The sequence below is a fragment of the Sturnira hondurensis genome, unplaced genomic scaffold (assembly GCF_014824575.4).
Source record: "Sturnira hondurensis isolate 20B ecotype Veracruz unplaced genomic scaffold, ASM1482457v3 Scaffold0015056, whole genome shotgun sequence".
Taxonomy (NCBI): domain Eukaryota; kingdom Metazoa; phylum Chordata; class Mammalia; order Chiroptera; family Phyllostomidae; genus Sturnira; species Sturnira hondurensis.
The window spans coordinates 7818325-7834420 of NW_028087687.1; the positions used below are offsets into that span (position 1 = coordinate 7818325).

Consider the following 16096-nt stretch of genomic DNA (forward strand, 5'->3'; position numbering starts at 1 on the left):
TTTGAGAGAATTTTGTATTAAGGATGTTAACCGGCTTCTAACGAAGCCAACTGGGGGTTTTCCCCATCACAACTGGACGAACGGGAAGCAGTGTGTCCAAAGAAGCCCTATAATAGTCTTTTATCTGAAGCTTTGAAGTTAAGTTCCAGAGAGCCAAGGCTATGTCATTATTTAGCACAAAATCTAATGTTTAGCTAAATTTTTTATATACTTATAGAAGTATATGTAATTATAAAATGACAACAAATAGTAATAATAATAATAATAAAAGACAAAACACAAGTTTTGGGTGTGATGGATGTTTATTGTAGTGATGGTTTCTCTAATGCATTCTTATCTTTAAATTCATCACATCATATACTGTACATTAAACATGTACAGCTTTTTATATTCGATAATACCTAAATAGTTTTAAAAAAGACAATATATCAAAAATGACTGAGCTGTAAAAGCTCAGAGTTGTTGACATACTCTCTGTATATAAAAAATAAAATAAAATAGAAAAATAGAAAACTGTTCTGTAATGATGCATAAAAAGAATTAGAGAAATAAAAAACATAACATGTAATATATTTTTACCTGTTTGTTTGTTCTTTTTGATATCTGTTTTCTTCTGACACCAAATATAATCCTCCCTTGATTTGTTTTATTTACTTATTTATTTACTTATTTTTCACCAAGTATTTGCTAATGTCCTATGTGTGCCAAGCAATGTTCAAGCTTTAGATAAATGACTTGTTTCTCACATCATGGACTTTCTACATCAATAATATGGAAGAGACAGAAGGTTGACAAAGAAACATACAAACAAGATCATTGCAGACTATGGTGAGTGTCATAAGTAATTAAACAAGAAGATGCATCAGAGCAACCTGGGAGAATTATTTCTCAGGGGATGTTATGGGAAAGACACCCTGAGAGGGTGACATGTGAGTGAAATATAACACATGAGATGAAACCTGCTATTTAAAAAATTACAGGAAGACTATTCCAGGATTGCAGGCAGGAATCCTGTTCTGGGAGAGAAAATAACTCAGGATTGTGTTATTGGTTTTTGAGGGGAAACCTAATGGAAGCCAGAGTGACTGGATAATAACGAGTAGGTAGAGAATCAGTCAAATCAAATAAGGCAGATTATAATACCTGGATTGTATTCTAAGTGAATTGTAAGCCACTGAGAAATTTTAAGGAAGATGAATACCAACTTTTGCTGTAACAATGACAATAAATTATAGAATTGGAAAGGGGTAGGAATTATTAGTGGACCTTTTTAAAAAGGAGCTAAGCAGTTGTATGATTTTTGGTGAAAGTTAATGCCGATTGGGACAAAGTGGAGAACCTGGATGAAGATGTAAATTTAACATTTGGGAGCAGAAACAATCCCCGCCCTAACATACAGTATAAATTGTGTAAGATAGGTATTAAGGGAATGGCAGGTTGGGGGAATTGGCCAAGAAAGAATTCTGTGATTTTTCTTTTTTGCAATTGCGTCAGTAGCCATGGTATTTTCTTTTTTGTTTTTCTTTTTTGGCATTTTAGAGCATATGGTTTGAAATGAAGTGATCAAAGTGATAATTTGAACATGGTAAGCTTCAGGTGCTGGTGAGTCATTTAAACAATCATTTGGGCAAGCTAATACTGAAGTCCAGAGCATGGTGTGTGGTTAGGCTTGTCGATACTCAGGAAACATCAACCTAGATAATGTTCCCATATTTTTCCACGTATGTCAAGATCGTTGTTCCAAAATTTGTAACAAAAAATCCAAGTACATTCCTCAAGCAATCTTTGTGGAGATAACACTGTTTTGACCGTCTAGCTTTCCTTTTATCCCCAAACTCCACACTGCAGGGTATTGTGGCTGTGTCCCCTCCCATGCTTTTTCTTCTATTTTAAATTACAGTTTACTTTCAATATTATTTTGTATTGGTTTCAGGTGTACAGCTTAGTGGTTAGACAATCATACACTTTCCACGGTGTTTCCCTCAATGTTTCCAGTACCTACTCTACCTTGCATTCTCTGTGTTTACAACTGTTAGTATTTTCTCTGTAGGTTTCATTGTCTTCATTGTCTTGCTTAGCAAACATATCAACTATCAGCCAACATGAATGCTTCTGAATTATATCAACTCCTCTATTTCTGCTAAAGTCTAGTGTTTTCCTCATTATATATTTCATTTCACTTCTTAAACATTTTTATTTACTTATTTTTAGAGAGAAGGGAATGGAGAGAGAAAGAGGGAGAGAAACGTTCCTGTAAGAGAGAAGTACTGACCGGCTGCCCCTCTTACACAACCTGACCAGGGGTCAGACTGGCAGCCCAGGCATGTGGCATGACTGGGAATTGAACTGGTGACCTTTCAATTTGTAGGGTGATGCCCCACCAACCGAGACACACAGATCAGGGCTACACTGCATTTTACATTGCAATGGTAATTTTTTAATCTTTACTGTATTTTTCCATTACCATTTAGTCCCTTTAAACCCCCTTTCTCCAGCAACCACCACACTGTTGCCCTTCCCTGAGTCCCTTTTCCTTTTTCCTCAATCCCTCCAGCAATAAACTTTAATTAGAAGCCATGTTAAATCACAAACAATGTATTCATCCCTGAATTTTCTGTTTCAAGCCCCATGTTGCATTATTTGTCCAGTTCTAGAAATACTTCCCCATCCTAAGCATTCTGCTCCTCTACGCCTTGGGTCAGGCTTTCACTCACACTGCTGTTGGCTACTGTATCCTTCTTGGTCTTCACTTCATGATTCTCTGAGATCAGCAGGTAGGCAGGCAGTCATTAAAGCTTTTTGAGTAATTCAGATAGACAATTTGAATTTTTTAAAGAATAATTAAGATAATGTTTTAGCCTCATTTTGAATGTATTTCACAATCGTATCTATATCAAACTTATAGCCACATTAACCTGCTAGGAATGCACTGAAGATAAGTTTTGGTCCTTTGTTCCTGACTCATACTGACTTTTCTGAGGTTTGTCCATTTTTTTTTTTTTTTTTTTTGGAGAGGTGGCATGTTATCTGAATGAAGCCTGCCCAGCATCTGTGGCAGTGGCTTCCTGCAATCAGGAACTGAAAGTGAACGTGGTAATAAGGCTCACAGAGTCGCACTTCACAGTATTTAAGAATGACATTCTTATCATACTCCAGGCATTTTCAATCTTCTAATGAATACTAATGAGTAATTGGGAGGGTAAAAAGTGGGCAAGTTGTCTTTATTCCCACCAGTGCTTTATGGTAAATGAGTAATGTTGTTAGTCTTTTCAAAATGTGTGTGAAATAGTTCCTAAGTACCTTGAGTATTTTTATGTAAAATGATAAGGCTAAATATATAGAAGGTAAATTTATTCTAGAAGAGCCTCTTTTCGGACACTGAATTTGTCAGTGGGGCAACCCTCTGAATGAACATTGTCTTCCTGGGTTTTATTTTCTCATTGAGGGAGGAATAAAGGTTCTGTGCAGGAACCTAGCACTCTGCAGGTTTCAATGTCTCGCTACTGCTTTCGCAGAGCCTCTAGTGAAACAGAAATTCTTCTTCATGAGGTCTTCTCCATGGCAATGTCTGCAAATTTACTTTACTATCAGATAGATGGTTTACCTAAATAGGTGTCATTGTTGCAGTAATTACATATTAGGCTTCTATTTGTATATTAGAAGCCTGTATGTTATTAAATTTCATGGAATTTTTTTTTGAGAAAATTTCTGATGGCTAATTATATTCTCAAAAAGCAGTTATCATTTGCAGTTTGGGTACCATGCACCCAATTTTCTTTCACAGGTCACACCATGAAGCATACAGTTTTCGTTTTAGGTGATACTGCTGAGATAAAACTGTGAAATAAATAATCTCAGTGAACAACTATCCATTGCTTCAGTGGTGCTATAATTTGTTTTAAGCATGTAAGATGTAATGATGTCAGTTCTGATTTAGAAAAATGTTTAGCACTTTACATTCTGGAAACAAGTTATAAATCTTGGGAAAAAACCTTACTTTAAATATTACACTTTTGATTATACATGATGTCCAGTTCTCTCCAGAATAAGAGTAGGGTAGCCCCATTTGATGGATGATTGAGATCTTTCCAAGGCCATTATACAAAAATAAGGTAAATGTTTTCGACCCACCTGTAATGGAGAGTCTGCTTCAGGTTCTTAGTGAGAATCTCTATGTGGCTGTGGCAGTAAGAGTTTATGGGCCCCTATGAACCTTTGAGAGCTTAACTCAGAAGCACAGATGATTCTGGAATCCCCATGTTGCCTGTTGTGTCCTTGGGGAAGATGCCACCTGGGATTGGAATCACTAGGCCCTCCTCTAGGAGTTCAATCAGACACCCCTTGAATCTGTTTTGTGGCAGTCCGGACCCATATTATTGAAGTTTCTTATCTATTATTGCTCTTTTGTAATTTTATCATCATACAATGAAAATGCAGCAATAAATATTACTATCTGTTCTTAAAAATAAAAAGCACTATGTGAAAAAAGTCACAAAGCACAGCCTTTTTTCTTAGTGTTTTATTTTTCTAAAATACTATGCATATATGTAAATTATTATTAGGATGTGAAAGAATCTTTGTCATTTATAATAGAAATAAAAAATCAATAGTATATCATCAGCACAAGAGTACTTATTACAGTGTGTATCTTTATATAGGGGCAAAAAGTGAAAATCTACAAACAACAAAATTTCCATCAACCAAAGGCTGGGCCAAATACAAAGTGTTTGATCTGCACTTCACAATTGTATGCTGACATTGAAAATTAAAATGGTTAATGGTTTTTGGCCAAGAAAGATGTTGATGATGAATTCTCCAGTAAGAAAGTACAGGGAACATGATGTATCACTTTCCTTTTTTTTCTAAATAACAGAATTTTATTTGCTTGGTAACTATTACCCAATTTTTCCAAGCCTGGCCACTTCATACACAGAAAGAGCATGAATGTAAGGCTTGAGTTCCAATGTTACCATGGATACTTATCTAAACTCATGCATATCTAAGTCTTGGATCAGTCAGTCATGTAATATTTGGTACAAAATAATCCTAATGTCATTCAATTTTGTGAATTTTGCCAAAAGTGAGAAATCCTGAAATATCTCATTTTCGATTAGATTTAAATGCAAATTATTTTCAAGCATATTTGTTGTTCTGCTATTTTCCTGCAACCCCTATATCTCCCAAGCATATTTGCAGTTCATTCTTTTAATTCTTTTCCAGGTGGGAATCCAGTTTCCCCAGCACCCATGCTGACAATACCATCTTTTCCTCTACTGTCTTGGCATCCTTGTTGAAATCATTTGACCATATACATTAGGGTTTATTTCTGGGTCCTGTATTCTATCTTATTGGTCTCTATGTCTTTCTTTATGCTAGTATCACACCTTTTTGATCACTATGCCTTTTGTAAGTTTTGAAATCAGGAGCTGAGACCTCTAACTTTGTTCTTCTTTTTAAATATGCTCAGGAACAAAATTTGAAAATAACATAGTAAACGAAACTGATATGATTGGAGAACACAATTTTGTATTTTTTTAGTTTGTTTAGTGTGTTTTATTTTATTTCATTTTTGTTTTTTAAAGTGAAAAAATCAATCATTATTGGTGTTATAATGGAACAATAAAAATTGCATATATTTCAAATGTACATCATAATATTTTGATATGTGTATATATTAGGAAATGATTACAATAATTAAGCTAATTACCACATCCATTACCTCACATTGTTCCTCTTTTTGTGTGTGTGTTGGGCAAGAACACTTAAGATCAACTCTTAACAAAATAAATTTCAGTATGTTAAAAAGGGGAAATAAAATGCACGGGTCAGATTTTTTAAAAAGCCCTGTTCATGTATTGGTTTAATTCTTCACATATTTTACTTGGTATATGAGGGTAGATTGAAACAAGCATGATTGGGGTAGCATATGTATTTAAATTAAAAAAATTCTGATTTGGACAATGAGGAGACTACTAAGATGTAAGGAATCATACATTTGCTGAGTGGGTACACTTGAACGAAACATTGTCTTAGCACAGAGTCCCTGGAAAATATTGTCTCTTTGCACACATGCTCATAAAAGAGACAAAATAGACAGGAATGAAAATGCAATTAACCTTGGGTTGTATGTTATCTTCAATCATTGTTTATAGATTTTTCAAAGTACTGATGTCATTTCAGCAGATGACCACTTAACTCTTGATGTTGATCAGGATCTTGATCTTGAGTTTGCCAATGCAAAGTCAGCTTGTTTATCCGGAGGCTATCATAAACCAGAGTTAACCATAGTATGAGGACCTGTCAAGAAGGGCCCAAAGTCAGATCTGATATACTGCCATTTGCTACCACATGGATGGACCTTGAGAATATCATATTAAGTTCAATAAGTCAGACAGAAAAAGTTAAGAACCATCTGATTTTACTTATATGTGGGATAAAAAAATGCAGCAAATGGAGAAACAAGAAAAACAAACAAAAACTCATAGACACAGACAAAAATACAGTGCTTACCAGAGGGAAGGGTGGTGGGAGAGGGGGTCAAATATATGGTGATGGAAGAAGATTTGACTCTGGGTGGTGGACACACAAGACAATATGAACATCATGTATCATAGGAACACACACTTGACCCCACATAATCTTATTAACCAATGTAGCACCCAACTTTTTAAAGAGTAGGCATTCTGATATTTTTGAGAGTAAAAGCATTAGACNTCAACTCTTAACAAAATAAATTTCAGTATGTTAAAAAGGGGAAATAAAATGCACGGGTCAGATTTTTTAAAAAGCCCTGTTCATGTATTGGTTTAATTCTTCACATATTTTACTTGGTATATGAGGGTAGATTGAAACAAGCATGATTGGGGTAGCATATGTATTTAAATTAAAAAAATTCTGATTTGGACAATGAGGAGACTACTAAGATGTAAGGAATCATACATTTGCTGAGTGGGTACACTTGAACGAAACATTGTCTTAGCACAGAGTCCCTGGAAAATATTGTCTCTTTGCACACATGCTCATAAAAGAGACAAAATAGACAGGAATGAAAATGCAATTAACCTTGGGTTGTATGTTATCTTCAATCATTGTTTATAGATTTTTCAAAGTACTGATGTCATTTCAGCAGATGACCACTTAACTCTTGATCTTGATCAGGATCTCGATCTTGAGTTTGCCAATGCAAAGTCAGCTTGTTTATCAGGAGGCTATCATAAACCACAGTTAACTATACTATGAGGACCTGTCAAGAAGGGCCCAAAGTCAGATCTTATATACTGCCATTTGCTACCACATGGATGGGCCTTGAGAATATCATATTAAGTTCAATAAGTCAGACAGAAAACGTTAAGAACCATCTGATTTTACTTATATGTGGGATAAAAAAATGCAGCAAATGGACAAACAAGAAAACCAAACAAGCAAAAACTCATAGATACAGACAAAAATACAGTGCTTACCAGAGGGAAGGGTGGTGAAGGAGGGGGTCAAATATATGGGGATGGAAGAAGATTTGACTCTGGGTGGTGGACATACAAGACAATATGAACATCATGTATCATAGGAACACATACTTGACCCTACATAATCTTATTAACCAATGTAGCCCCCAATTTCTTAAAGAGTTGGTATTCTGATATTTTTTTAGAGTAAAAGCATTAGACCATAAGCAGAAAACTTTTTTATTTGCCCAGGTCACTTTCTCAATTTGATGAACAGAAAAGCCTTGTCTGTACTGATGATGACTTTCTTCAGGGCGTTTTTTACTTCCCTGTTCCGAAGGCTGTAGATCAAGGGGTTCAGCATAGGAATGATGACTGTGTAGAAGACAGAGGCCATCTTATCTGTGTCAAGGGAATGGTTAGAGCTTGGCTGTAAGTACATAAAGAGCAGGGTCCCATAGAATATGGTGACTGCCAGCATGTGGGAGCCACATGTGGAGAAAGCCTTGCGCCTGCCCTCAGCAGAGCGGATCCTCAGGATGGCAGAGATAATATACACATAGGAGACAAAGACAACTAGAAGAGAAGAAATGAACATGATACCAGCACAGGCGAAGATCCATAGCTGTTTGGAGTGAGTGTCTGAGCAAGTTAGCCTGAGGAGGGGCATGTCATCACAGTAGAAATGATTGATGACATTAGAATGGCAATAGGAGAGACGAAAGGTGAGGGTGGTGTGAATTATTGCCATTAGAAGGCTACAGCTATAAGGGACAGCCACAAGCTGAATTCAGATCTCTGGGGACATTACAGTCATGTAGAGGAGGGGGTTACAAATGGCCACATATGGGTCATAGGCCATGGAAGCAAGTAGCAAGCATTCAGCTGTCATGAATGCCAGGAAACAGCCTAACTAAGCAGCATAGGCATTGAAGGAGATGACATTTTGTTTGTGCAAGAAATTCCCGAGCATTTTGGGTGTAATGGCAGACGTATAACAAAAATCGATAAAAGCCAGGTTGCTAAGGAAGAAATACATTGGTGTGTTGAGTCTTGCATCTGTTCTAATGACAAGGATCAAACCCAGGTTGCCTACTACTGTGAAGACATAGATAGCTAAGAAAACCACAAAGAGAGGCATCTTCAAGTCCTGACGATCTGTGAGGCCTGTGAGAATAAACTCCTTAACCCTAGTGCAATTAATCTGGGCCATGGATTTCATTGTGTCTGAATGGAGAGAAGAGAATCCATGTTAATTAAATTAACCTTTCAACCTTAATAATGTTTTTAAACCTTAGCATACTGAATATCAGTTGTCTTATTAATGTGAAAATACTAATTTTAAAATGATTAGTAGTATACTTGGACTCTGGGATGAGACAAAGAGCAAAAGTAGATATTTTAGAGGAAAGACTTATTTCTTTCACCCACATCAACTGCATTTATACAGTTGAGCTGTATGGTAAGATTTAGTCCAGACTAGCTCTCTTTTCCAAGCCCTTGAACATTACATTATTTAAAATTTAATATTAATTGATCAAAACTTGGAAACTATTATTGGTATTTTAAAAGTCTTAACGTTAATAACACAAAGAAAACATGAATCTTCTGCAGTGACATTGCCTTGACTAACCTGTCGCTGTGCCCGGTCTATGAAGCCCACGTTGCAGCCATACTGGCAGATGCAGAGTGCTGTCTGTCTGCTCCACACTCACTCCTTACTGTGGAGAGCTCACCGATTTTGGTTGCTATACAACCCTCTTCATTGTGCGTAGAAAGCAAATACTCAAAATGGATAACTTTATGAAAAACACAGTAACATGTTTTACAGGTGTTTGTTTATTTCCTGGCTTCCTATGTCCATTTTACAGATGAGGGAGAGCTGTCTCCGAAGGGTAAGTCCTGGAGTGCGCTCAGACAGGGAGTTGGTAGCACAGCTGGAGTTCAGCCTTGTGTATTTCTGATGCAGGAGCCCACCCACCACTGTATTCTCAACATGCCCAGTTTATTCTCTCCCCTCATGCCTAAGTTTCTCCAAATGCTTCTTGTTAGACTATTTCACAGACATGTCTATATGTAAAGAAGCAACTCACCTGACCAAAAGCAATGAAGATCATCAGCACATTTTCAAAACATTTGCTTAATTGAAATAAAAGTGGTATCTGCTTTCTAATAGATTTATATAGATATATATGACTCCTACCACTTGGTAATTTATTTAAAAACATAGTTTGGGATTAGATTTTATGTTAATTTTTATTTCTAGACTATATTAATTTAAGTGAAATCTCTTTATATGTTTTACATGTCTTTTGGACTATTGTTCATAAATTGAATATGACCATTAATGTAAGCTTTCATTTAGGGCAGGGTAATAATACATAACAAATAAAGATTCTGTTACTAAATTTATAATATCATTGTCACCTTTCCCTTTCTTTATATAAAAAAATTAAATACAATTTTTCAGAAACTAATAATAACTTGTACACAATGCTTTGTACACAATAAATATGACTTGGTATATAGGACACGTTACATAACTAATATTCCCTGTCTTTTCAATGACTAATGCCCTGTATGTGCAGCATCTTTTGCTCAGGTGATCTCAAAAAGTTGTCATGCAGCCTGTTATATGAGAGAAAAAAATTTTAAATCGTATATATGATAACGGTTTGATATCCACCAAAATATGTAAAGAACTCATACAACTCAATAGCAAAAGAAAAAAACCCCTAAAAAATTCAGTTAACATACGGGCAGAAGATCTGAATACTAGATATTTTTCCGAAAAAAACCCATGCAGATGGTTAATAGGCACATGAAAAGATGCTCAACCTCACTAGTCATCAGGGTAATGCAAATCAAAGCCACAATGAGATATCTCCTCACACCTGTTAGAAGAGCTATTATCAAAAAGACAAGAAATAACAAGGGTTGGCAAGAATGTAGAGACAAGAGAACATGTGCACTATTGATGGAATGTAAATCACTACAAAGACCAAAGACAACAGTATGGAGTTTCCTCAAACAAATGGAGAGCTTAACTACCATATGATCTGGCAGTTCCACTTCTGGGCATTTATCTGAAGACAATGAATACACTAATATTGATCATTTCTGATCAGTTGTATTGATCAACCTTTGTTATGTATTATTACCCTGCCCAATTACCATCATGCAATTGGTAGGACATTAAAGATTTTAAAATCCTAAACTGTGATACCACAAATATTTAAAATTCATTTAGAAACAGGAGACTTCTTCCAAGATGGAGGCATAGGTGGAAACACTGTGCCTCCTCGCACAACCAAGTTTAAAGTCAACAAAGTTTCAGTAACAAAAACACAGCCACAACACAGAAAGTTGAACTATATGGAAGTCCAACAACAATGAACTGTTCAGCCAGACCAATAAACCAGCGAAGGAGTGAGCAGTGAGACAGACCATGCAGGCCCCAGCAGCGGGAAGCAGCAGAGGGGACCGCCATTGCCCCTCTTGGACTCCGCCCCCACACACAACATCACAACCCAGCGACTGAGTTGCCCCACCCTGGTGAACACCTAGGGCTCTGCTCCTCAAATGTAACAGGTGCAAACAGACTGAAACATGGCTCAAGAAGAACTCAAAGCCCCAGAGCCTATAACTCTAAGTGACCAAGAAACAGCCAATCTATCAAATGCACAGTTCAAAATACTGGTGATCAGGATGCTCACAGAACTGGTTGATTTTAGTCCCAAATTAGAGGAACAAATGAAGGCTAAACTAATTGAAATGGAGGGAAATGCACAGGAAACCAATAGTGATGGAAAGGAAACTGGGACTCAAATCAAGGGAGTGGACCAGAAGAATGAAAAAAATGAACAAACAGAAAAATGCAAAAAAACAAGAATTCAAAAAAATGAGGTGAGGCTTAGGAACCTCCAGGACATCTTTAAACATTCCAACATCTGAATTATAGGGGTACCAGAAGGGGAAGAGGAAGAGCAACAAGTGGAAAACTTACTTTAACAAATAATAAAGGAGAATTTTCCCAGTCTGGCAAAGGGAATACACTTCCAGGAAGTCCAGGAAGCTCAGAGAGTCCCAAAGAAGTTGGACCCGAGCAGGAACACACCAAGTACATCATAGTTACATTACCCAAGATTAAAATGAAGGAGAGAATTCTAGAAGCAGTAAGAGATAAAGGGACAGTCACCTACAAAGGAGTGCCCATCAGACTGTCAGCTGATTTCTCAAAAGAGAACTTACAGGCAAGAAGGGGCTGGAAAGAAGTATTCCAAGTCATGAAAGGCAAGGACCTATATCCAAGATTGCTCTATCCAGCAAAGCTTTCATTTAGGATGGAAGGGCAGATAAAATGCTTCTCAGATAAGATCAAATTCAAGGAGTTCATCATCACCAAACCTTTATTATATGAAATGTTAAAGGGACTTATGTAAGAAAAAGAAGATGAAAATATGAACAGTGAAAGGACAGCAAACTCACAGTTATTAACAACCACACCTAAAACAAAAGCAAACTAGGAGGACAGCTAGATCAGGAGCGGAACCATAGAAATGAAGAACACATGGAGGGTTAGCAACAGGGGAGTGATAGGAGGAGAGAGGGGGGAAAGGTACAGAAAATCAGTGGCATAGACAGTAGGTAGAAAATAGACAGGGGGAGGGCAAGAATAGTAGGGGAAATATAAAATCTAAAGAACTTGAGACACATGGATATAAATTAAAGGGGGGAATAATGGGGGAGGGGTATGCAGGGTAGAGGGGAAGGAAGGGGGGAATTAGAACAACTGCAATGGCATAGTCAATAAAATATATTTAAAAATTCATTTAGAAACAAACAAGTAACTGCTTAACTGAGGGTTTGGTTTTCAAGTCCCAAGACAATGGGAGAGGCTTCCTTGCTCAGCATCTCTAAGTCCTTCAGTGAATCATCCCCCCTGATCTCGAGGCACATGTGTGCAAATAACTAGAAGGCACATTGCATACATCTTTTTACCATCCAACCCAGATATTTATTAAAAAATTATAAAATATTAAATATAATTTTTGTATTTAAATTATACTCATATCTCTTCTCTTCTGCCACAACCAACATTCAGTAATCTAATCAGAACAATTGTTGTACAGTCTCTAATTACTACATGCCCTTATCAGTTTCCCTACTTTCACAAATGCTTGTTTCTATTCTCATCTCTACCAGGTATATGGAGAATGAGAGTTGAAGGGAAAACTAATGATCCTTCAAGGCCCACCGAAATCCCACCTCTCCTATAAAAACCTCCTTCATTTCTAATTAGATATCACAGGCTCTGATCTGTGATATCTAACAGTTTTCCTGTTTGTGCTCAAGAAATGTTTTACACATAACTCATTTCCACAAAATTTCACACTTATAGCAGCCAACTGTTTCCACATTTCTTCTCTCTCTCTTTTTTTTAATGTATCATTCTTTTTTTTTAAAGATTTTATTTATTTATTTATCTTTAGAGGGGAAGGAGAGAGGGAGAGAAACATCAATGTATGGTTGCCTTTTGTGCGTCCCCTGCTGGTAGTTAGCCTGCAAGGAACCAGCCTGCAACCCAGGCATGTGCCCTGACTGGGAATTGAACGGCGATCGTCTGGTTCGCAGGCCCGCGCTCAATCCACTGAGCTATGCCAGCCAGGGCTCCACATTTCTTCTCTTGATAGAATGGAGACTTCATGGGTACAAGTCATGACTTTTCACACATTTCCTAATATAGCCCCTTGTAGATCCTTGGTAATGGAGAGTTAAAGATTAATTTTTATAATAATCTTTTAATATTAATTCCCCTTACTCATAATTAATGTCCTTTACTTATGTTCAGTGTATTAAGGGACATATCAATGACTTGATTTCAATATTTTCCCTTTTCATTATAGATAAAATAATTATCTTTTGCAAAAATAAGAAGAGCTTTGGTATAGATTATAGTCTAGTGAATTTATTACCTAACTTATTCAAACAGTATAATAGATTCTATCTTGGAGAACTCAAGTCTCACTTTCATTTCAAACTAATAAGAGCTATATTTTATGTAATATTATATATACAGAAATAACATTGGAAAGAACACTCTTACACCATTTCCAGAAAACATGCCTTAAAATGTTCTATTAAAATCATTCTATTCTAATCATTTTTTTTGAAAAATGCTTAAGTTGATCCCAACTTTGAAATACAGTCTCTGAATCTACCTGTGTAATTGGCATTCCTACTTCTTCTCCAAATGGGTTTCAGCAGCAACAACTACTAGGTTTTGTCAGAGACTCTATCTCCAGGGATCACACTTAAGAGTTTGATGCAAGTAAGATCATCAGAAAAATTACAGTGCACAACCCACAGGGATCCCAATGGCAGGCTGGGGACCAATGAACGTTGTCTCTGGTCCTGAGGAACAGTACAGGTACAGCTTCTCCTCTAGAAAGAAATTATTGCCCCAATAATTTTTAGGAAACAATTGTTTCGGGCAGACATTCTCAACCTTAGCACTACAACTGTTTTGGGCTGGATATGTCTTTGTGTGAGAGGTTTTCCTGTGCCCAGTAGGTTAAGCAGCAGCACCCAGGCCTCAATCCTTGAGATAGCAAAAGTTGTCCTTTTTACGCTTTGTCATGGTGAAAATCAATACTGTTTGCAGACATTGCCCAGTGTCCCCTGGGGGAAGAATCACTCCTGGTTGACGCCATTAGTTTACAGTGGTCTCTGGTGTTTAATTTGAAATATGTTATTAAAGCATTCATAAATATATTATTTAAATACTCTTAAAAGCCTAAACTTGGTGTTCTGAGAGCCTACACTTTGTCTATTCTTGGCCAGCAACTAGTTATGTAACTAACAGATGAGATCATGAAACTTTAATATGCAATTTTTTTACTTGAGCAATAAACAATGTAGATTCTTGTGATACATGATACACATTAATCATTATTTTAAGCCAAACTGGCTTACAAAGAATTTGGAGAATGAGTTCATTTTTCAGAGAACAAATCTTTATTGAGAACCAACTGAGAATAAGACACTCTGCTAGTTTGATTACTAGAAGAAAAAACAGATCATGAAGGACAAGACACTTCTGTACAGTCAAACCATTTTTTAAACTTCAGGAACACAGAAGCCTGGTTTCTTTCTACCGAGGGTGACTTTCTTCAGGGCGTTTTTTACTTCCGTGTTCCGAAGGCTGTAGATCAAGGGGTTCAGCATAGGAATGATGACTGTGTAGAAGACAGAGGCCATCTTATCTGTGTCAAGGGAATGGTTAGAGCTTGGCTGTAAGTACATAAAGATCAGGGTCCCATAGAATGTGGTGACTGCCAGCATGTGGGAGCCACATGTGGAGAAAGCCTTGCGCCTGCCCTCAGCAGAGCGGATCCTCAGGATGGCAGAGATAATATACACATAGGAGACAAAGACAATTAGAACAGAGGAAATGAATGTAATACTAGCACAGGCGAAGATCCATAGCTGTTTGGAATGAGTGTCTGAGCAAGTTAGCCTGAGGAGGGGCATGTCATCACAGTAGAAATGATTGATGACATTAGAGTGGCAATAGGAGAGACGAAAGGTGAGGATGGTATGAAATAGTGCCGTTAGGAAGCTATAGCTATAGGGGACAGCCACAAGCTGAATGCAGATCCCTGGGGACATTACAACCATGTAGAGGAGGGGGTTACAAATGGCCACATACCGGTCATAGGCCATGGAAGCAAGTAGCAAACACTCAGATACCATGAAAGTGAGGAAACAGCCTAATTGAATAGCACATTCATAGAATGAAATAATATTTTGTTTGTACAAGAAGTTCCCAAGCATTTTGGGTGTAATGACCGACGTATAACAAAAATCAACAAAAGCCAGGTTGCTAAGGAAGAAATACATTGGTGTGTTGAGTCTTGCATCTGTTCTTATGACTATGATTAAACCCAGGTTGCCTACTGCTGTGAAGAGGTAGATAGTTAAAAAAACCACAAAGAGAGGCATCTTCAACTCCTTTTGGTTTGTGAGGCCCGTGAGAATAAACTCCTTAACTTGGGTGCAGTTGATCTGCATCATATCTCTTCAAGGTATCTACCTACATGAGGAAGTAGAGAAAGAAGGGAAATTCAAGTGGCCATTCCCGTGCGTCTTGTTTTTATATTTTAACACCTTGTAGAGATTTTGTTCCTAGCAGAGAGTGGTATCAGACTGGTATTCTGGGAACAGGGTGGAGAGCAGACAGAGATATGTGTGGGTTAGGCACACTTCTCTTCTCCCACACCCATTGTGGATGCAAAGGTGGCTGCTTTAGAACAGTCTGCATTGCCTTGACTTTGATTCAAAGGCCTTATTCAGTGAGGTATGTAAAACTATAAGCTGCCTTGTTAAAATGCGTAAGCTGTTGTTTTACTGAAATATGTTAACATAGATAGCATAAAGGAAGGCAAATCTGCAGTGGCATCATTTTGCCAGACACCATTGTATCTGTGCAGACACAATTCCACATCGTCCTAATGCTGTCAGGAACGCTTATTCTGTATGCTCTCTCGTGCTCTACTACGTTCTGCTCTGTTGTATTGTATTTATGTCAAATAATACTCAACTAGATTCTTAAAAAAATGAATTCATTGTCTACTAGTAGCTCCACAGTTTCA

The 16096-nt window shown here is 37.1% G+C and overlaps 1 protein-coding gene and 1 pseudogene across 1 annotated transcript; both read right to left on the bottom strand.

The window, feature by feature from the left end:
* Positions 1–7695: 7695 nt before the first annotated feature.
* Positions 7696–8655, bottom strand: LOC118999685 (olfactory receptor 8U9-like; annotated as a pseudogene).
* A 5906-nt stretch (positions 8656–14561) lies between these two features.
* On the bottom strand, positions 14562–15518 carry LOC118999687 (olfactory receptor 1044). Its single transcript, XM_037064387.1, has one exon. It carries the CDS (start codon positions 15516–15518, stop codon positions 14562–14564), a length of 957 nt encoding a protein of 318 aa, XP_036920282.1.
* Positions 15519–16096: the final 578 nt, after the last annotated feature.

What these genes read in the sequence shown, in the direction of transcription:
- LOC118999687 (XM_037064387.1), bottom strand. Translation starts at nt 15,518, where the DNA reads ATGATGCAGATCAACTGCACCCAAGTTAAGGAGTTTATTCTCACGGGC.